The sequence below is a fragment of the Balaenoptera physalus genome, assembly GCF_965194825.1.
Source record: "Balaenoptera physalus genome assembly, chromosome: 12".
Lineage (NCBI taxonomy): Eukaryota > Metazoa > Chordata > Mammalia > Artiodactyla > Balaenopteridae > Balaenoptera > Balaenoptera physalus.
Window position 1 is genome coordinate 70,169,865 of NC_138897.1, and position 22,502 is coordinate 70,192,366.

General features: G+C 47.3%; 1 protein-coding gene across 2 annotated transcripts; it reads right to left on the minus strand.

Annotated features, from left to right (window-relative positions):
• Positions 1-48: 48 nt before the first annotated feature.
• LOC309639690 (tubulin alpha-3 chain) lies at positions 49-22,430 on the minus strand. Of its 2 annotated transcripts, none has more exons than XM_082417240.1 (5): positions 17,423-22,430; positions 3,809-4,031; positions 3,125-3,273; positions 2,149-2,829; positions 49-581 (listed from the first exon to the last, which is right to left on the minus strand). In XM_082417240.1, the coding sequence occupies exons 2-5, from the start codon at positions 3,927-3,929 to the stop codon at positions 285-287; spliced, it is 1,248 nt and encodes a 415-aa protein (XP_082273366.1). In that variant the 5' UTR covers positions 3,930-4,031; positions 17,423-22,430; the 3' UTR covers positions 49-284. The 2 variants fall into 2 exon arrangements, with proteins under 2 accessions (XP_082273366.1, XP_082273365.1); XM_082417239.1 differs by lacking the exon at positions 17,423-22,430 and adding an exon at positions 11,342-11,752.
• Positions 22,431-22,502: the final 72 nt, after the last annotated feature.

Here is a 22,502-nt window from a genome sequence, read left to right on the forward strand (position 1 = left end):
TATTTGTTTTTAAACCTTGGATTGGAAACACTGACTTTTTGCCCTTGGGTCACGTCACATAAGCAGAGGCTCCTCACAGATGTAGGTCCACCCACCCCAGCAGCGCAGCCCAAGCAGCTGGACAGCCGTCCACATGGCCCAGCAGAGGGGTCCTCCCTGCTCCTGTGGACAGATGAGCATGTTCCAGGTGAGCACAACAGAGGTTTAATTCAGAAACTGTAGATAAACATCTGTAACATGACAGTTGGCGGGGTACAGGGGGCCACTAGCCCGCTCCCTCCCGTTCAGTACTCTTCCCCTTCCTCGGCCTCTGCTTCCACCGAGTCCACACCCACCTCTTCGTAATCTTTCTCCAGTGCTGCCAGGTCCTCCCGGGCCTCCGAGAACTCGCCCTCCTCCATGCCCTCCCCCACGTACCAGTGCACGAAGGCACGCTTGGCGTACATGAGGTCGAATTTGTGGTCCAGGCGGGCCCAGGCCTCGGCGATGGCCGTGGTGTTGCTCAGCATGCACACAGCCCGCTGCACCTTGGCCAGGTCTCCCCCTGGGACCACTGTGGGGGGCTGGTAGTTGATGCCCACCTGCCAAAGAACGGGAGAAAGCACTGCGTGAAGCTTCCGTCAATCCAGGAGTGGTGGCTGCATTCGTGGAATCAGAAGGCATGGAGGTGCTCGCTGGTGACCCGGGGAGGCTGGGGCCACCCTGTACTCTAGGCCCAGCTGTGTGCCAAGCAAGGTGCCAGGAAAGCAGGATTCTGGTTTCCAGACAAGGAAAATGGAAAGAGGAGCCCCAGAGCCTGCCACCCTGGCTCACACCCAAGCTGCTGGAGAGGCTGTGTCCCAGCAACTGTGACACGTGATAGGTACACAGGTGATAGGACTATCTTCCCTCTAAGAAGGGACACTGCTTGGGATTCTTCATATGTTATTTTCTCCAGAGGGTTCAACAAGATGAGGATTAATGTCTGTAGCTGAGCCTTTTCCACCCAGACAGATTCACAGAACACAACTGTGGCAGAATCACGAGGGCAGGTCACACCCTCTGCTTTCCCACCAAACAGTGTACACATAGCAGAGTGACAAGCACACTGTCAGAGGTCCCTGACGCTGTGACCACTGCCATGGACGCGGCCCACATGAGCGCTAAGTAAGAGGGAGGGATCGAGATCCCAGCACTGGGACCAAGGGAGAGGCAGTCCAAGCTTCAGACCAGGGATCACGTGACCAGAGGTTTCGGCAGGAGATACAGGGTCTGTCAAGGGGGCTACGGCACACGTTCTAGGCTGCTGGGCCACAGGGGCTCTGTCACAGATACTCAACCCTGTCTTTGCAGCACAAGAGCTGCCACAGCAATGAGCCAATAAGCAGGGACGGCTGTGCACACATGAAACCATTCACAAAACCAGGTGATGGGTCGGCCATCTGTGCTGAGCCCTGGACCAGAGGAAGAAACCCAGACTCCTAGGTAAGAACCCACCGCAGCAGCGGGGGTCTGAGCCAGGGGAGGCCCTAAGAGCAAGGTTCAGGGAAGCACAGTTCCGTTCCCAGAGGGAAGGCTGGGAATCAAGTAAGGTGCAAGGTTTCTGTCCTGTGTCCAGTGGAAGGTCGGAGCAAGCTGGGTCTGAGGACAACCCAGGACACACTGTATAGGCTCCCCAATCTCCACTTCTCCACAGAAGGATTCGTGACAGTGCTGTAAACCAAACGTTCCATACGACATTTAAATTGGATGTAATTTTTACATGCCGATGGAATCAAGTGGAATTCAGAGACAACAGTCAGTTTACAGTAATGCCCCAAGTTCAAATATCCCCATAAATTACCAAAACGCCCAGAAAATTCCTACATTTCTATTCTAAGAAAAATTACTATAAGAAAAAACATCTTATTTCTAAATCAACCTATGTTTTCCACCCAAGAACGCCTCCAGATAATTTCTGTAAAAAATACGCTCACAGAGCTGTATCATGTGATGACTCAGGAAGGAAGTTCTAGAGACACCAGTGAAGGAATGAGAACTGTCCCCCAGCTCACTAATCCATGACCCAGCCCAGCTTCCATGGAACAGGGTACCCTCCACAAAGGGGCAGCACCCCATCCCAGGATCTGCCGCGGGCGGAAGGTGAACACGCGCTACCGCCCAGCCTACCTTGAACCCAGTCGGGCACCAGTCCACAAACTGGATGGTGCGCTTGGTCTTGATGGTGGCGATGGCCGCATTGACGTCTTTGGGGACCACGTCCCCCCTGTACAGCATGCAGCAGGCCATGTACTTGCCGTGGCGAGGGTCACACTTGACCATCTGGTTGGCCGGCTCGAAGCAGGCGTTGGTGATCTCGGCCACGGACAGCTGCTCATGGTAGGCCTTCTCGGCCGAGATGACCGGGGCGTATGTGGCCAGGGGGAAGTGGATGCGGGGATAGGGCACCAGGTTGGTCTGGAACTCCGTCAGGTCCACGTTGAGGGCGCCGTCAAAGCGCAGGGAGGCCGTGATGGAGGACACGATCTGCCCGATCAGACGGTTAAGGTTGGTGTACGTGGGCCGCTCGATGTCCAGGTTGCGCCGGCAGATGTCATAGATGGCCTCGTTGTCCACCATGAAGGCACAGTCCGAGTGCTCCAGGGTCGTGTGCGTGGTCAGGATGGAGTTGTAGGGCTCCACCACGGCCGTGGACACCTGGGGGGCCGGGTAGATGGCAAACTCCAGCTTGGACTTCTTGCCGTAGTCCACAGAGAGCCGCTCCATGAGCAGAGACGCAAAGCCCGAGCCGGTGCCGCCCCCGAAGCTGTGGAAGATGAGGAAGCCCTGCAGGCCCGTGCACAGGTCCGCCTGCAGGAGAGCAGAGGCCGTGAGGCCACGCCCGCACGAGCCGTGCCACCGCCCCCATGGGCCCCAAAGGGCCCCGGTCACGCCACACTCTTCCTCTGCAGGTTCACTATACGGGTTCAACCCATCCACAGGGAACACACGTCACACTTAGCAGTTACAGATGTGGACGTGCTGCGGCCACACCGGCAAGGAAGACCCTGCACTCATGGTTCTGCTGGGTTTTGCCAAAGTGATGTCCCGGGGAGATCCCGGGCCTCCCCTCCTGTCCAGGAGGCCTTCCCAGGGCCCTTCTCACCAGTTTGCGGATCCGGTCCAGGACCAGATCGACGATCTCCTTGCCGATGGTGTAATGGCCTCTGGCGTAGTTATTGGCCGCGTCCTCCTTCCCGGTGATCAGCTGCTCCGGGTGGAAGAGCTGCCTGTAGGTCCCCGTGCGCACTTCATCTGCAGAGAGGACAGTGTGTCCGAGACTATAAGGACGGTCGCTGACTCACCGGGATGGCCAGGTCCGGGGAAACCTTCAATTCTACAGGCACGTGCTGCGCCTCGCAGGCCAGCAGCGTCAGCGTCTCACAGAAAAGGTCTCCGTGTGATACACGTGCCTTATCTGCCGTTTATGGCTCCGGGAAGGTCCAGTCAACCCGGGGAACAAATGCCAGTGTGGCCAGTTCCCAAAGGCGGGGGAGTGCTCACACCGCACAGGCGGTTCTGCGCATGCATGTTTCGTTCACACCCACAGCTACACCCGGGGTGTTGCTGAAATGGCCCTGACATACTAGACATCAGCGTGACTTTTGCTGGGCGCCCTCTGTGGCCTGGGTCTCACGGGCTCTAGGGTGACATTCTGTTGTCTCCTGGGTGGCCGCCACTGAAAGGTGCTCTCTCCTGGCAGCTCCCCTTGGAAACTACCTCGGGCTTCTGATCTGGAGGAACCCAGCAAAGGTTCTGTGCTTCCCCTTCTAAGTCTCAGGGTACCTACCGACCACGGTGGGCTCCAGGTCCACGAACACGGCTCTGGGCACATGCTTGCCAGCCCCGGTCTCACTGAAGAACGTGTTGAATGAGTCATCCCCACCGCCGATGGTTTTGTCGCTTGGCATCTGGCCGTCGGGCTGAATTCCATGTTCAAGGCAGTACAGCTCCCAGCAGGCATTGCCGATCTGGACCCCCGCCTGCCCCACGTGGATAGAGATGCACTCGCGCTGGGAACCAGAACATACATGTGAGGCCCCCCAGCTTCAAGGCAGTTGTCACTATGTGGCACGCAAATGAGACCCAACGTCTTAAATTAATATCTCTAAAATCTTTTGGTTTCTTAAGGTCTTAGCAGACATTATTGTCCCATGAGCTTCCAATGATCATTTTATGTCTGAGCATGGATGGAGACACACTTGAACTGTGACTAGGAATACAGCCATTATAAACATCTTCCCAGCGAGACTTCCCTGGTGGCGCAGCAGTTAAGACTCCACACTCCCAATGCAGGGGGCCCGGGTTTGATCCCTGGCCAGGGAACTAGAACCCACATGCATGCCACAACTAAGAGTTTGCATACCACACCTAAGAAGCCCGCCTGCCACAACTAAGGAGCCGGCGAGACGCCACTAAGGAGCCTGCCTGCCACAACTAAGACCCAGCACAACCAAATAAATAAATAAATAAATAAAACATCTTCCCAGCAATCAATAAAAAGCATTAAAAATTTATACAAAATAAGCAGTCAAGCCATTTTATTTCCACCTAAGGCTGTATTTACCAACCTGATACAAGCAATGGCTTAGAAAAAAAACATGAAGTAACACTTTTCAGTCATTAGACAACAGGCAGCAGAAGACAGTAAGTGATTCCTTAGAGCATGGAAACAAGGCAAGCCCTACAGATGCCCCAGAAGGCTGCTGGGGAGTGTCCAGGCTGCAGCCGAGAGAGGAGAAACCCAGGGATCTCCCTGAGTTGAGCAGAGAGAATCCTGTGTTGAGAGAGATCGAGGCAGCTAGAAAGCCTGGTGCTGGCTTTCTATCTGGAGGAGAGACAGCTGCATGGAGAGAGCTCAGGGAGATCAGCAGGGGGGCCCCGAGTCCTCACTGTGGGCTGCTCAGCACAGGTGGGGAGGGACCCCTGAGCTCACACCTGCCATGGCAGAAAGACATCCTAACTCACAGAGCACTAGGTGGAGTCCTCAGTAGTGGGGTCAAGTGAGGCCAACCCTAAAGGCTGGTCTGAACCCACTTAAGAAAGCTGAAAAGCAAGCCTCAAAAGGATCAAATTGTTCCCAGGTATACAAATAGCATCCCCCAAAAAGCCTAGAAACAGTTGAAAGAACACCCAATAATGTAAAATTCATGTCTGGTATCCAATCTAAACTTACCATATACACCAGAAAATTAAAAAATAAAACCTAGAAAAGTCAGAAACTATTACCATATGAAGAGAAAAAGCAATCAATAAAAACAGACCCAGAAATGACAGATGATAGAATTAGTAAACAAGGACATTAAAATAACTATTATATATCTACATGCTCAGGAAAGTACAGGAAAAAATGAACATGATAAGGAGAGACATGTTTGATATAAAAAAGACCTAACTCAAATTGCTAATGTCTTTTTTTATCAATGTCTGAAATGAAAAACACGCTAGATGAGATTAACAACAGATTATAAATAGTTTGTAGCAACTATAAATGAAAAGTGTACTTTAAAAATTGTATAAAAGGGCTTCCCTGGCGGCACAGTGGTTAAGAATCTGCCCGCCAATGCAGGGGACACGGGTTTGAGCCCTGGTCCAGGAAGATCCCACATGCCGCGGAGCAACTAAGCCCGCGTGCCACAACCACTGAGCCAGCGCTCTAGAGCCCATGAGCCACAACTACTGAGCCCATGTGCCTAGAGCCCATGCTCCGCAACAAGAGAAGCCACGACAATGAGAAGCCCACGCACCACAACGAAGAGTAGCCCCAGCTCACCCCAACGAGAGAAAGCCCGTGCACAGCAATGAAGACCCAACACAGCCATAAATAAATCAATAAATAAATTTATTTAAAAAAAATTGTATAAAAAATAAAAAACTAAACCCCCCCAGCAGATTATATACTAAGAAGATTTGAGAATGATGAAAAAGTTCTGGAAATAGTGCTGATGGTTATACAACATGTAAATGTACTTAATGCTACTGAATTATACACTTAAAAATGGTTAAAATGGTAAGTTTGTCATGTGTAGTTTACCACATACAAAAAAGGAGATACTCAGCAATAAAAATGAACTGTGTTGCAACAACATGGGTGAATCTCAAAATAATTATAGTGAGTGAAAGAATCCAAACAACAACAAATTAACTCAATGATCCCATTCATACAAAATCCTAGAAAATACAGAAATGTGGATTAGTTGGGGAGAGAAAGGGGGTGAGGCAGAAGGGAGGATTTACAAAGGGGTACCAGGTAACTTTGGGGGGTGATGGATATGTTCATTATCTTGATTGAGGTAATGATTTCATGGATAATCAAGATGTTAATAAATATTAAACCTTGTCAAATTATACATTTTCAGTGAATACTTTATGTCAAGTATACCTCAACAGAACTAAAATAAAAGGCAAAATGAAGACTTTTTCAGGCATTCAAAAGCTGAGAGAATTAATCATTAGCTGAGAGTAGTAGTCACCACTACAAAAAAAAATGTTAAAGGAATCTCTCCAGGAAGAAGGAAAATCATACTAGATGGAAAATTGCAACTGCAAAATTGGACTGAAGAATGACAAAACTTCTAAATATGTGGGCAAATATAAAAGACTTTATACCATATTTTAAAAATATAATTGAGCCCAGCACTTACTTCTGGATGACCACTTCTGCAAATTGGTGCACACAGACTTTTTACCTGATCTGATGACCAAATTAATGGAAAATGATGCATGATCTAGAGAATGATCTAGGGAATTTTTACATTGCAAATAAACAAGGATATTCTTACCGGAAAAACGAAAGTCTGCTGAGACTCTTGGTGACTGACACTATATTCTATCTGCACACTGAAACAACACACTAATCAAAGAGAAGAAGAAAAATTACTAGAGATTTGATCTCCTTTATAGCTTCTCATAATAAAATACACTGTATGGGGCTTCCCTGGTGGCGCAGTGGTTGAGAATCTGCCTGCTAATGCAGGGGACACGGGTTCGAGCCCTGGTCTGGGAAGATCCCACATGCCGCGGAGCAACTAGGCCTGTGAGCCACAACTACTGAGCCTGCGCATCTGGAGCCTGTGCTCCACAACAAGAGAGGCCACGATAGTGAGAGGCCCGCGCACCACGATGAAGAGTGGCCCCCGCTTGCCGCAACTAGAGACAGCCTGGCACAGAAACGAAGACCCAACACAGCAATCAATCAATCAATAAATAAATCTTTAAAAAAAAAATACACTGTATGATTAGTGAACCTGTCAGTTGTAATGGGAAGAATATGTAACAAGTAACTGTGTCACTCATTTGTGATTTTTATCTTTAATAAATTCAGCCATGTGTAGTGTGATAAGATTAACTCTTTACACGTTTAAGGTAATGTTATAAAGTTAAAAACTGAAAAAAAAAATAATTGAATGTTAAAGCAAAAATAAAGATTTATTATTGTGGGGTTTACAACTCATATAGAAGTAACATACAACAAACAATAGCATAGGACTTCCCTCGTGTTGCAGTGGTTAAGAATCCGCCTGCCAATGTGGGGAACACAGGTTCAAGCCCCGGTCCGGGAAGATCCCACATGCCACAGAGCAACTAAGCCTGTGCGCCACAACTACTGAGCCTGCGCTCTAGAGCCCGTGAGCCACAACTACGGAGCCCGCATGCCACAACTACTGAAACCATGCACCTAAAGCCCATGCTCCGCAACAAGAGAAGCCACCGCAATGACAAGCCGCACACCGCAATGAAGAGTAGCCCCTGCTCACTGCAACTAGAGAAAGCCTGCGAGCAGCAACGAAGACCCAATGCAGCCAAAAATAAATGAATAAATAAAATTTTACAAAAAAAAAAAAAAGTTACTTGAGAATCAGCTAGTACAAGAAGAACACTCTGACCCTTTGCTCCCCTGAAAGCAGGAAACAAAGCTCCCATGGGGAGGCATCCTCCCTATGCCAGGAGAAAGGAGGGCAACATGATCCCTGGAGATAGGGAATTTAAGGCTGAGAAAGCTGCATAAACAAACTTTGTTATTTCTTCATTAACTTGCTAGCCCAAGCAAAAACCCCTTTCTTTCCTCAAATCTTCATAAATTACTGATTCTTTGTCTAAAAAGGTATATAAACAGCCTGCTTTGGTCAATTCTTAGATCCTATACTTATAGGACTTCCATATGAACAAAATTAAATTTGTTTTTCTCATGTTAATCTGTCAATCAGATTATTAGACCAACGAGAAGAACCCAGAAGAGAAAAATTTTTCCTCCCCTGCAAACTCTTCCAGGAAATGGAAGAGAAAGGAACACTTCCCAACTCATTCCCTGAGGCCAGCATTACCCTGATACAAAAACCAAAGACACTGGACTTCCCTGGTGGCACAGTGGTTAAGAATCTGCCTACCAATGTAGGGAACACGGGTTCGAGCCCTGGTCTGGGAAGATCCCACATGCCTCAGAGCAACTAAGCCCATGAGCCACAACTACTGAGCCCCCATGCTACAACTACTGAAGCCTGCGCACCTAGAGCCCGTGCTCCACAAGAGAAGCCACCACAATGAGAAGCCCGTGCACCACAACAAAGAGTAGGCCCCACTCGCCGCTTCTAGAGAAAGTCCGTGCGCAGCAAGACCCAATGCAGTCATAAATAAATAAATAAATAAATACAAATAAATAAAAAAAAACAACAAAGATATTCAGCAAGCAAACTACAGACCAATATCCCTCACGAACTTAGACACAAAAGTTCGTTCAAAAATTTCAAATTCAATGACCTAAGCTTCCACCTTAAGAAACTAGAAAAAGAGCAAATATCCAAATTATGCAGAAAAAAAGCAAATAATAACTAGCAGAAATAAACTAAACAGAAAACAGGAAAATAAAAAGAGAGAAAAGTCAATGAAACCAAAACCTGGTTCTTTGAGCTGAACAATCAAATTGACAAGCCCCTGGCCAAACTGACCCAGAGAAAGAGAAGACACAAATTACCAGTATCAGGAACAAAAAAGAGACTATAACTACTAGGATATTAAAGGGATAAAGGATTATTATGAATTCAACAAGACAGATGAAATGGGCAAACTCCTTACACACACTACTGAAGCTCACTCAAAAGGAGATAACTTGGGGAATTCCCTGGTGGTCCAGAGGTTAGGACTCAGCACTTCCACTGCAGGGGGCACAGGTTCAATCCCTGGTTGGGGAACTAAGATCTCTCAAGCTAAGATCCCGCAAGCCATGTGGGGTGTGGTCAAGGAAAAAAAAGGAGATAACCTGAATGAAGAGAAAATAGGCCATCAAAATGGCCACATCATGAAACAGATAATTCTAAACATGGGTATTATCTTCTCACCATACAATTACGATCACATCCCAGATTTATAATCTCCTAGCCCTTAAGAGAGATGGTCTGGAAGCCTAGAAATTCAGCTTCTAGTTTTATCCTTGAAAGACAAGGGGCCAAATCATAGCTGATAGTCTAATTCTGATTCCAACCAAACTGCAATAGTGAGCCAGAAAAGATTTACCCTTTGAGGCTGGGCAGATTCTCCAGAAGGTACTCAACTTTGTGATGAGGCTCTAGGATGCATAAAGTAGGATTTAAAACAAAATTTCTACTGCTGGAATTCCCATTAAATTCATCTTGAGACACAAACCGTTCTAATACAGAGGGAAGGCATCTGTAATAGACAACATTTTCTCAGAGATCAGTGTAATTTCTTTTAGGTTATCTTCACACCAACTCATCACCACCTCCCCCTCACTAGACGTTTCCTAATTTAGTTGGTTAAACTAAGTACTGTGAACTTAGGCATTTCAACTTGAGAAGACCCTGTTATACCAACAAACAACGGCTGAATAGCTCTTCTAAAAGTATTAACCATGGTATTTTTCTTATTTAAGACAAAGGCTTTGCTAAAAATAACAGCTCCTAAAAAATGATGAAATGCACGAATTTCTTCTAATCCTGAAGCTTCCTTTTATCTGTCAGGTAATAGCAGATACCTTTTCTTTATACTTGTAATAAATCACCTCTACAAAAAAAAAAATTTGAGCAGCTTGATGTCATGCTGTTCAATAACCAATAAGAGAAGCCTCAAAACCAACTTTTGCAAAGGGAGAATGCAGATGTTAGTGTGAGTTATTATCTAGTTATTATCTAGTACTCTTCATAGAGTTTGGAAGCTACCACAGTGATGAGAAGAGAACACAGAGGCTGGGATGACATCAGCCTCAGTTAACTGGGAACAAGCAAGACGTGAACCAGGCCAGGTAAAGCCCTGTCAGGGGTCATTCCAGCCTCTCTCCACATAAAGGTGACTGGTTTTAGACGTGCACAATGACAGAGGTGTTGGTTGAGTTCCATTGGTGTGCAAACTATTAATGTAATTAATTCAACAATTAACTAGATCCCTAAGACGTGAGGACATAAAAATGGACAAATTAAAGGCAGAAGCCTACCCTGCTGTGGGAAAACAGGAATTCTCATATATGTGTTGCTGATGGAAGGGAATCTGAAACTATCTACCATTCACTTGTGGTATCCAATATACACCTACACCAGTGAGAAACTGTGCAGGCATAGATTCCTCATTGCAACTCCATGCATAAAAGACTGGAAAACATCCACACGTCCAGCGACTCAGACAGGCTGAAGACGTGGAACACCACCCTGGAATACTACATGGCAGTAAACAAGGACACAGGTCTTTGCACGCTGGCATGGAGGGAGCCGGACTGTTTGCACAATGAAAAAACAAGGCACGAGAAAGGGGGGATATAAGCCTACCTATTCCTGTTTGCTTAGTTTTGCTTTAAAAAAAGGGGGGGGGAGGGGGAATTCCCTGGCAGTCCAGTGGTTAAGACTCTGAGCTCTCAATGCAGGGGGCACAGGTTCGATCCCTGGTGGGGGAACCAAGATGCTGCATGCCACGTGGAGCGGCCAAACAATTCACAACCCTATCTAATGGAGGAAGCAATTTTTTCAGCATATACAGTCTTCTATCACTCTTATTTAAAGGCCTATTTCTGTAAGTGCCCTCATGAGCTCACAGCACAGCTGAGACAAATGAGAGAGCTCAAGAGCAACCCTTGACTGTTGCCTCGAGAAGGAAGAGTCCGGAAGAGCGAGGGCAGGGGCTGCTTACTGCATCTGTGGAGTGAGCCCCGCACCTGCCCCTGACATGCACACTCCGGACACTACCCCGCCACCTGGGCCCGTCCCCCAAGGCCCCACTGCTGGTCCAGGCCCGTCCCCCAAGGTCCACCGCCTGTCCAGGCCCATCCCCCACGGTCCCGCCGCCCGTCCTGGCCCGTCCCCCAGGTCCCGCCGCTCCGTACCATGGTGGTCACCACCTGGCCTCACTACGATCCGACTTCCTCTCAGTCTGACGCCACGCGCCCAACTGCCGACCCGCCGCACCACACGCAGTGTCCTGATTGGCTCACCAGCCACGCAACTGCCATTGGCTCCGAGCACTTTGGGGGCGGACCCCAGGCCAGGACCCCAATGGCGATTGGCCGTTTCCTGAACGGGCGAACTCGCTTTTGATTGGTCATCACTTTGGGCGGGAAATGGCGACCGAAAGGTCTCGTGCTGCGTTGGCTGGAAGCTGCGGGCTGATCCCTGGTCACTGGAGGCTGACGCCTGGTCGCTGCGGGTGAGGGAGGCTCCATAGTTTGTCTGTAAAATGCGGTCTTCCTGCAGAGCTGCGCGGGGTGTGAGAAGGGACAGGGCTGGTAACTGAAAGGGTTTTGCGGACTTGGCAGATACCTGGAAAGACTATTCGGTTAGCAGCCTGTTACTGGTGCAGACGTCAGTACCCCCGACTTGCGCCAGAGCATGTTGTGCCAACCACGTGATAGACTCCCAGAAGGAGGTGCTGTGAAGCTGAGGAGGGTAGTTCCGCCTTCAGGAAATGGGACTTATGCGTGGGTCTCAAAGTATCGCGAGTTTTATAAGCAGCCAAGCAGGGTGGGTGGGCAAGGCAGGCGGGGGACAGGGAGGTCCGAAAATTGCAGTGAAGAAGGTGGCTGACCGCAGCCAGACCGGGGGGCCTGGCTTTTGTGGGGTGGGGAGCCAGCTGGCAGCAGAGGCGGGTTGGCTTGGCCATTTTTAGGGGGAGGATGGGGCAGGAGACTCCACAGGTGGTTATTGCAGGAGGCCAGAGAACTACCCACCCACAGACCTTGGCGAAAGGACACAGAAATTCCCAGGTTCCCGGAAGGGGGACTGATATCCTCAGTTCACCACCTTCCCAAGATCCCCCCACTCCTGCTTCTGGTCCATGGGAGAATCTGTGTTTACACCACATAGAAGAGCCCCTTCTTGGCTCTTCTAAGCACAACCTGAATGAGCTGGAATTTTCGTGGAGAAGGGAGGACCAAAAAGGGGTTAAATAAAGAGAATATAAATAAATACAAATTATTTATAATAATTTATAGACATACATTATATACTAATTTAAAGTAAACAAATTTAAAAACGTAGATGCAAAATGCAGGTTTCTTACCCTGCCTACCACTGCTAGGTCAACAGAGGCCTGGGGTAATGTTCATAGTAGCAGATCAAACGGTCTGGGTTTGAGCAACACACACCACCACCATGGATTCAGTGGGACTAACTTCAGCTCCACTCCTCCCTTGCTCTGGCAGATTTCAGAGAGTGCTATCTGGGGGTTAGAAGGGTTGGGCAGCTAGCTAGGGAAAAACCAGAAGCCCTCCTCTTCCCAGGGGGGTCCAACAGGATCGGTGCAAGGAACCAGGGCCAGCCTTGGGCAGAGGGGCTGACAGGAAATGGGGGAGAGAATGCACCCCTGGTAAGGACTGGAACAGGTGGGGACAGGCATGACTGCCATTGCCAGGGACGGGGGACATAAAGAAGGAAGAGAGACCACCACCTGGTGGTCCAGTGACTAGGACTCCATGCTTCCATTGCAGGGGACATGGGTTCTATCCCTGGTCTGGGAACTAAGATCCGCAAGCTGAGAGGCTCAGCCAAAAAGAAAAAAAAAAAGAAGAAGGAAGAGCTGGGAAACCAGTTCATGGTGAGGAGTAATGGGGGTCATTTTGGAAAGGTAATATGCGACAACATGCTGGTGCACTTTGAACGGTGGAATTTGGGCTAAATTTGGCCCTGGGGAGAATAGCAGACTGGGGGAGGGGGCTGCCAGCATGTAGACAAGAGAGGACAAAAGCTGCAGGAGACAGACAAAAGTGGAGGAAAAGATAGCGATGACATGGGAAAAATGTAAGATTTCTTTTGCCCCAACCCCTTCCCTGCCAAAAAGCTCCTGGAAGCTGGGGAGGGCCTGGATACCTGAGATAAAGGAGCTATTTGAGCCACATCACTCGGATGCTAACAGAAAGGGGAGCTCCAGGAGGCAAAAGGACGTAGGGACATCTGGGTCACATGTGGTACGTAGTCTCAGTGACTAAGAGTAGGTGGGAGAGTAATGCCTTTACCTAAATCAAGCAATGCAGAAGGGGCCAGTTTAGGGGAAAACAATGGTCTCCCAACTTCTTAGTCTGTTCCTCTGTGTACCAACCAGAGCAACCAGAGGCTTCATCTCTCTCTGGCCACTCAGCCCTTCCTGTCCCTGGAATTCTTTCTTGCAAACAGTTTGGTGCTTTATCTTTTATTTATTTAGTTTTAAAATATTTATTTTTTAAATTTATTTATTTGGCTGCACCAGGTCTTGGTTGTGGCACACGGGATCTTCACTGCGGCATGCAGGATCCTTAGTTGCGGCATGTGGGATCTAGCTCCCTGACCAGGGATCGAACCTGGGTCCCCTGCATTGGGAGTGCAGAGTCTTAACCACTGGACCACCAGGGAAGTCCCTTAATCTTTTATTTTTATGACAACTTGATTCACATACCATAATACTCACCAGCTTAAAATGTACAGTTCTGTGTTTTTTTTGTATCCACGTAATTGTGCAACCATCACCACTGTCTAATTTCAGAACATTTAATCACCCCAGAAAGAAACCCTGTACCTGTTAGCAGTCACTTCCCATCCCCCAACCCCCAACCCTCTGGAAACCATTAATCTACTCTTTGTCTCTATAGATTTGCCTATTCATACAAATAAAATCAGACAACATGTGGTCTTTTGTAACTGGCTTTCACTTAGCATAATGTTTTCAAGATTTATCTGTATGGTATCACTTTATTCTTTTTTTTTTTTTTTTTGGCTGCACTGCGGGACACGTGGGATCCTACCCCGACCCGTGCCCCCTGCATTGGAAACGCGGAGCCTTAACCACTGGCCAGTGGTTTTCCAAAGCAGCTGCACCAACTTACCATTCCCACCAGCAGTGTACGAGGATTCCAATTATTCCATATTGTCTTCAACACTTATTATTATCTGACTTTTTGACAACAGCCATCCTAGGGAGTGCATCGCACTGTGGTTTTGGTTTGCATTTCCCTAAAGACTACTGATGTTAAGAATCTTTCCATGTGCTTATTGGACATTTGTATGTCTTCTTTGAAGAAATGTCTATTCAGATCCTTCGTGCATTTTTAAATTGGGCTATTTATCATTTTGTTGTTGAGTTGTGAGGGTTCTTTATATATTCTAGATACAATCCCCTTATCAGATATATGATTTGCAAAATTTTTCCTGTTCTGTGGATTTTAATCTTTTCCTTTTTTTTTTTTTTTTTTTTGGCTGAGCCATGCAGCTTGCAGGATCTTAGTTCCCTGACCAGGGACTGAACCCTGGCCACAGCAGTAAAAGCGCTGAGTCCTAACCACTGGACCACCAGGGAATTCCCTCTTTTAACTTTCTTGGTGGTATCCATTGAACACAAAAGTTTTTAATTTTGTTTTTATTTATTTATTTTTTTGGCCACACCGTGCAGCATGCAGGATCTTAGTTCCCCAACCAGGGATGAAACCTGTGCCCCCTGCAGTGGAAGCGCTGAGTCTCAGCTGGACCGCCAGAGAAGTCCCCAGTTTTTAATTTTGATGAATTCCAATTCATCTATATTTTTCTTAGGTTGCTTGAACTTTTGGTGTCATGTTTGTGAAACCGTTACCCGAAAACTGCATTTCCCCCTTGGTGGGTATCTAACAAAAGACAACACCAAGTCAAAGAGCTGGAGAAGGAAGGATTTATTACTTGCAGCAAGTAAGGAGAACACCAGGGTTACTTCCCAAAGCAGAGTCTCTCTGACCAGCAAAATTGAGGATGACTTAAGCTGAGGGTGCATACATGTTCATGAAGGGGCTTGAGCAGAGGAGAATTCAGCCTAGAATTGTGGCAAAGGTTGACAGAGTCCAGGCTCTAGCTGATTGGATCATGAGGGTCAGAAAAAGTCAACACCGTCATTCCTTAGGTTCCAGTTAATCTGGTTATGTCAAGAAATTATGTCTGGTTCTCTTCCTTCAGGGACCTCCTACCCTATCTGCCTACAAAACCATTGCCTAATCCACAGTCATAAAGAGTTACTCCTATGTTTTCTTGTAAGAGTTTGTTTAGAGTTTAGCTAAACTACTAGATAACATTGTCTCGGGACCCATTTTGTGTGGCCAGGCAGCCTGCGGGGGGGGGGGGGGGGGTCTTGAACTGATAATAACCCCTCCCAAGAGTGCATGCCCTAGATAACAGCCTACAGACTCACAGGTAAATAATGTAAGTTCCTGATATGAATTCCTCAACTGTCCTCCTGATAAGCATTCTCTCCCACCTCCCAGGAATGGCCCCTTGTGTGATCCTCAGATAAGCTTGCCAGAACCCCACTCTTTTTGCTTTGAACTGACCAATCCAAACTCAGCCGGAAACCCCAAAGCACTCTACCTGCAGACCCTAATAAAAGCCTGTCCCCCAGGTCCTGCCATGCTTTCTGCCTGCACTATGCCTTAGCCTCCTGGTGTGGCCCCTCACAGTTTGTGGTGTACTTCTTCCAGAACCTGTAACAAATTTCTCTCTCAATTCCTTCCTGGTCTTTTGTGGATCAGAGATTCCTCACCCAACACCCTCAGGGCTCCACTTAACAAATGTTAATTTAACAAAGTCACAACAGCATTTTTATAGTTTCAGCTCTTATATTTAGGTCTTCGGTCAATTTTGAGTTAATTTTTGTATGTCATGTGAGGTAGGGGTCCAACTTCATTCATTTATTTGCATGAGGATACCCTGTTGTTCCAGACTATTCTTTGCCCCATTGAGTCGTTTTGGCACTCTTGTCAAAAATCGACTGGCCATCAGGAGAATAAGAAGACAAGCCACAGACTAGGAGAAAATATCTGCAAAAGACGTATCTGATAAACGACTGTTACCCAAAATATACAAAGAACACTTAAAACTCAACAATAAGAAAACCAGGGCTTCCTTGGTGGCACAGTGGTTAAGAATCCTCCTGCCAATGCAGGGGACACGGGTTCAAGCCCTGGTCCGGGAAGATCCCACATGACACGGAGCAACTAAGCCTGTGCACCAAAACTACTGAGCCTGCACTCTAGAGCCCGTGTGCCACAACTACTGAAGCCCCCGTGCCTAGAGCCTGTGCTCCGCAACAAGAGAAGCCACCGCAATGAGAAGACTGTACACCACAACAAAGAGTAGCCCCCGTTCGCTGCAACCAGAGAAAAGCCCGTGCGCAGCAACGAAGACCCAACATAGCCAAAAATAAAATAAATAAGTTAAAAAAAAAGAAAAGAAAACCAACAGCCCAATTAAAAATGGGCAAAAGATCTGAACAGACACCTCACCAAAGAAGATATACAAATGGTAAATAAGAATATCAAAAGATGTTCAACATCATATGTCCTTAGAGAATTGCAAATTAAAACAACAGTGAGAGGGCTTCCCTGGTGGCGCAGTGGTTGAGAATCTGCCTGCCAATGCAGGGGACACGGGTTCGAGCCCTGCTCTGGGAAGATCCCACATGCCACGGAGCAACTAGGCCCGTGAGCCACAACTACTGAGCCTGCGCGTCTGGAGCCTGTGCTCTGCAACAAAAGAGGCCGCGATAGTGCAAGGCCCGTGCACCGCGATGAAGAGTGACCCCCACTCGCCACAACTAGAGAAAGCCCTCGCACAGAAACGAAGACCCAACACAGCCAAAAATAAATAAATTAATTAATTAATTTTAAAAAACCAAAAAAAACAAAACAACAGTGAGATACCACAACACACCTATTAGAATGGCCAAAATCCAATACATTGACAACAACAAATGCTGGTGAGGATGTGGAGCAACAGGAACTCTCAGTCAGTGCTGGTGGGAACACAGAACATTCTGGTGGGCTACCTTGGAAGACAGTTTGGTGATTTTTCATAAAACTAAACATATTCTTATCATATGATTCAGTAATCACACTCCTTGGTATTCACCCAAAAGAGCTGAAAACTTACTTCTGCACAAAAACCTGCACATGGATGTTTATAGCAGATTTATTCATACTTACCAAACTTGGAAGCAACCAAAATGTCCTTCAGGGGAATTCCCTGGTGGTCCAGTGGTTAGGACTACACACTCTCACTGCCGAGGGCCTCAGTTCAACCCCTGGTTGGGGAACTAAAATCCCACAAGCCGCTCAGCACGGCCAAAAAAAAAAAAAATGTCCTTCAGTAGGTGAATGGGTAAATAAACTGTTGTACATCCAGACAAGAAATATTAGCACTAAAAAGAAATGAGCTATCAAGCCATGAAAAGACATATGACCAAAAAAAAAAAAAAGGACATAAGACAACCTTAAACTCATACACTCGTATCTGAAAAGGTTACATACTGTATGATTCCAACTGCATGACATTCTGGAAAAGGCAAAACTGTGGAGCCAATAAAAAGATCAGTGGTTGCCAGAGGTTAGTGGGGAAGGAGGGATGAATAGGTGATGCACAGAGGATTTTTACAGTGCTGAAACAATTCTGCATGATACTGTAATGGTGTATATGTGTCATTATACATTCTTCAAAACCCATAGCATGTACGTGACCGAGAGTGAACCCTGATGTAAACTGTGGACTGGAGGTGATAATAATGTGTCAATGTAGGTTCATCGATTACACCCAGTGTACCAATCTGGCAGAGGATGTTGATAGTGGAGGAGGCTGTGCATGTGTAGGGGCGGGGGTATGTGGGAACTCCACCTTTTGTTTAATTTTCCTGCAAACTTAAAACTGCTCTAAAAAATAAAGTCTATTTTTTTAAATCAAAAGGCCATAAACTGGCCATAAATTTAAATTGGCTATAAATTTGTAAAAGTTAACTGGACGGGGCTTCCGTGGTGGCTCAGTGGTTAAGAATCCACCTGCCAATGCAGGGGACACGGGTTCGAGCCCTGGTCCGGGAAGATCCCACATGCCGCAGAGCAACTAAGCCCGTGTGCCACAACTACTGAGCCTGTGCTCTAGAGCCCACAAGCCACAACTACTGAGCCTGGGTGCCACAACTATTGAAGCCTGCGTGCCTAGAGCCTGTGCTCTGCAATGAGAAGCCACCGCAATGAGAAGCCCGTGCACCGCAATAAAGACCCAATGCAGCCAAAAGTAAATAAAATAAATAAATTTATTTTAAAAAAAGTTAACTGGACATATTTTTGGACTCTCAATCCTATTTCACTGATCTATATGTCTATCCTTATTTCAATAACACACTTTTTTTGTTTTAATATTTATTTATTTGGCTGCACCGGGTCTTAGTTGCAACACATGGGATCTCCATTGCTGCGTGCAGGATCTTCGTTGTGGCATGCGGGATCTTTTGGTCCCAGCGTGCAGAATCTTTAGTTGCGGCATGTGGGATCTAGTTCCGTGACCAGGGATCGAACCCAGGCCCCCTGCATTGGGAGTGCGGAGTCTTAGCCACTGGGCCACCAGGGAAGTCCCTGTAACACAGTCTTGATTACTGTAGCTTTGTAGTCAGTTTAGAAATAAGGAAGTGTGAGTCCTCCAACTTTGTTCATTTTCAAAATTGTTTTGGCTACTCTGGGTCCCTTGCATCTCCATATGATCTTTAGGATCAGCTTGATAATTTCTGCAAAATAGGCAGTTGGGATCTTGATAGGGATTGCACTGAATATGCAGACCAATCTGGGAAATATACTGCCATCTTGACCATATGAAGTCTTCTAGTCCATGAACATGAGTTGTGTTTCCACTTGTTTAGGTCTTCTTTAATTTTTTTCAATGATGTTTAGCACATTTTCATGTACAAGTCTTGCATTTCTTTTGTTAAATTTATTCTAAGTATGTTTAAAAATAAATTTATTATTTTTGATGCTATGTAAGCAGATTTGTTTTCTTAATTTCATTTCTGAATAGTTCATTGCTAGTGTATAGAAATGTAATTGATTTTTATTTATTTATTTATTTATTTATTTATTTATTTATGGCTGTGTTGAGTCTTTGCTGCTGTACGCGGGCTTTCTCTGGTTGCGGTGAGCGGGGGCTACTCTTCGTTGCAGTGTGCGGCTTCTCATTGCGGTGGCTTCTCTCACTGAGGAGCATGGGCTCTAGGCACGCAGGCGTCAGTAGTTGTGGCACGCAGGCTCAGTAGTTGTGACTCGCGGGCTCTAGAGCACAGGCTCAGTAGTTGTGGCACACGGGCTTAGTTGCTCTGTGGCATGCGGGATCTTCCCAGACCAGGGCTCGAACCCGTGTCTCCTGCATTGGCAGGCGGATTCTTAACCACTGTGCCACCAGGGAAGTCCCTGTAATTGATTTTTTTATATCAATCTTCAATCCTGTACCTTTGCTAAACTTGCTTATTAGTTGTAGTATTTGTGTGTGTGTGAATACTTTAGGATTTTCTATACATAGGGTCATGTCATCTGTGACTAGAGACAGTTTTCCTTCTTCCTATCTGGATTCCTTTTATTTCATTTTCTCACCAAATTGGCATGGCTAGAACCTCCAGTAAAATGTTGAATACAAGTGGTATTCAACATTCAATACAAGTGAGAGCGTACATCCTTATATTCCTGATGGGAAGGGGACGCTTTCAGTCTTTCACCATTAAGTATAGCAGCCGAAGGTTTTTCATAGATGGTCTTTATCAGGTTGAGGACAGTCCTTCAATTCCTAGTTTGTTGAATATTTTTTCTGTCTGTTGCGATGATCATGTGGTTTTCGTCCTTTATTAGTATGGTGTATTACATTGATTGATTTTATTTTATTTATTTATTTATTTATTTGGTTGCACCAGATCTTAGTTGAGGCTCCCGGGCTCACTAGTTGTGGCATGCGAACTCTTAGTTGCGGCATGCATGTGGGATCTAGTTCCCTGACCAGGGATTGAACCCAGGCTCCCTGCATTGGGAGCACGGAGTCTTGTCCACTGTGCCACCAGGGAAGTCCCTACATTGATTGATTTTCATATGTTAAATCAATTTTGCATTCCTGGGATAAATCTCACTTGCTCCTTTTTTATACTTTCCTGGATTCGATTTGCTAGTATTTTGTTGATAAATTCTGTGTCTATATTCTCTCTCTCTCTCTGTTTTTTGACTGAGCCCGCAGCATGCAAAACCTTAGTTCCCCTACCAGGGATCGAACCCATGCCCCCTGCAGGAAGCACAGAGTCCTAACCACTGGATGGCCAGGGAATTCCCATCTATATTCTTTTTAATAAGTTTATTTATTTATTTTTATTTTTGGCTGTGTTGGGTCTTCGTTGCTGCTCACGGGCTTTCTCTAGTTGAGGCAAGCGGGGGCTACTCTTCGTGCAGTGTGCGGGCTTCTCATTGTCATAGCTTCTCTTGTTGCAGAGCATCGGCTCTAGAGCACACGCTCAGTAGTTATGGCACACGGGCTTATCTGCTCCGCGGCATGTGGGCTCTTCCTGGGCCAGGGATCAAACCCATGTCCCCTGCATTGGCAGGCGGATTCTTAACCATCGTGCCACCAGGGAAGCCCCCCATCTATATTCTTAAGGGATATTGAGCTGTACTTTTCTTGTGATGTCTTTGTTGGGTTTGGTGTCAGGATAGTCCTGGCCTTGTAGAACGAGTTGGGAAGTGTTCCCTCCTTCTTCTTCCTTTATTTTTTGGTGCTTTATTTTCACTGCATTCTCCTGGTGCTCCTCTGTGTAACTGCCTTGCTCACAGGGGTCCCAGCCATACCCTTGGAAGTTTACAGTTCACTGCGTCAATTGCGCTTGGCGTCAAATATCCATTGGGTGTTAGTGCCTATGGTAAGAGTGTTTCTCTGGGTAGATACAAAGTCAGTGCCATGAAGCACTGCACACCACCTCTCAAGGGGTCATTGGTAAGGCCTCTCGGGACCTCCTGTTACAAAACTGCCCAACCCTCTTGGTTTGAAATGCATTTTTCTGGATTTTTGTGGAGGCATTTCAGAACAAGGAACACCTGCTCAGTTCTGTTGAGGCCACATGGGAGAAAAGCGAGGGGGACATCTTCCCTGCAGGAAGTGGGACCCCATCTGAAAAGCTCCTCAAGACATTATCAGCCAAATAACAGAAGGAAGCAAGGGGGCTGGCTGGCTAAGGCAGAGTGCTCCAAGTGGCACCATCTTACCAGGGAGTCCACCATCCTGTCACGAGCCCACTGAACCAGATAGGTGGCAGGTGCCCTTAAAATCCTATTCCACAAACCACATATAAATCTGAAAACATGTACAAAGTTCTGGGAGAAAAGGCTATCCATTTTGGTTTTGGTTTGCTTGGATGGATTGTCATCATTCTGCTGTGAACAAGTAAACACCCTGTCACACCCACCTTTTCATTTTCAAAGAAGTGGCAAGAGCAGGACAAAGACCCCTCAGTCCCAGGAATAAACATGCCTTGTCACGTGATGGGACGCGGGGACTGTCCATGATGTAGGGCCAGGCATGGTGTAGGTGCTCAGTACACCGTGCCTCTCACTGACATCCATGAGTGGGGGGCTGCTGTGGGGTCCCCCAGGGTCCTCCTGGCCTGATGCAGGTGCTCCTTGGCTAGGAGGGGCCCGAGGGGCATCCTGGGCTAGAGGGCTGTGCGTTGTCTCCAGGAGACTGCTTCCTCTTTTGGAGACATTGTCTGGAACAAGAAGCTCAGAACAGCCAGCGTGCATTCTGCCAATTCACAGGACATTCCTAAGCCAAGCACTCTTTCGTCAATGTGTGAGGTGGCTCCCTGCCATCCCACTGTGCGGGGGAGGTCAGGACTGTCCAGGGCCACTCAGCCAGACCTCTACCCTCAGCTTACCACGGCCTGCCTGACTCCTGCGCCCCCACACCCCCAGAGTTGGGGGTGGCTGGATGGTGCCCAGTGGGGTGGAGTGCACATGTGGGGAGGAGGGATCAAGGAGGGTGTCTGCCCCAGTGGAACGCGGGTGGGCTCCAGACCCCCACCCCCAGACCTGGACCTTAACCTGCACCTGGCTTCGAGGCCACTCTGGTGGCCTGGGCTTCCTTATCTGTGAAGCAGACACAGTGATAGGGCATCCCTAGGACCTGGTGAGTTAAGAGGGGGTGGGCTACTGGGTGTTTGTGACAGCGAGGTGGGGCCTGGTGCTGGGTCTGGCGCCCTGGGGGTTGGGGCGGGCT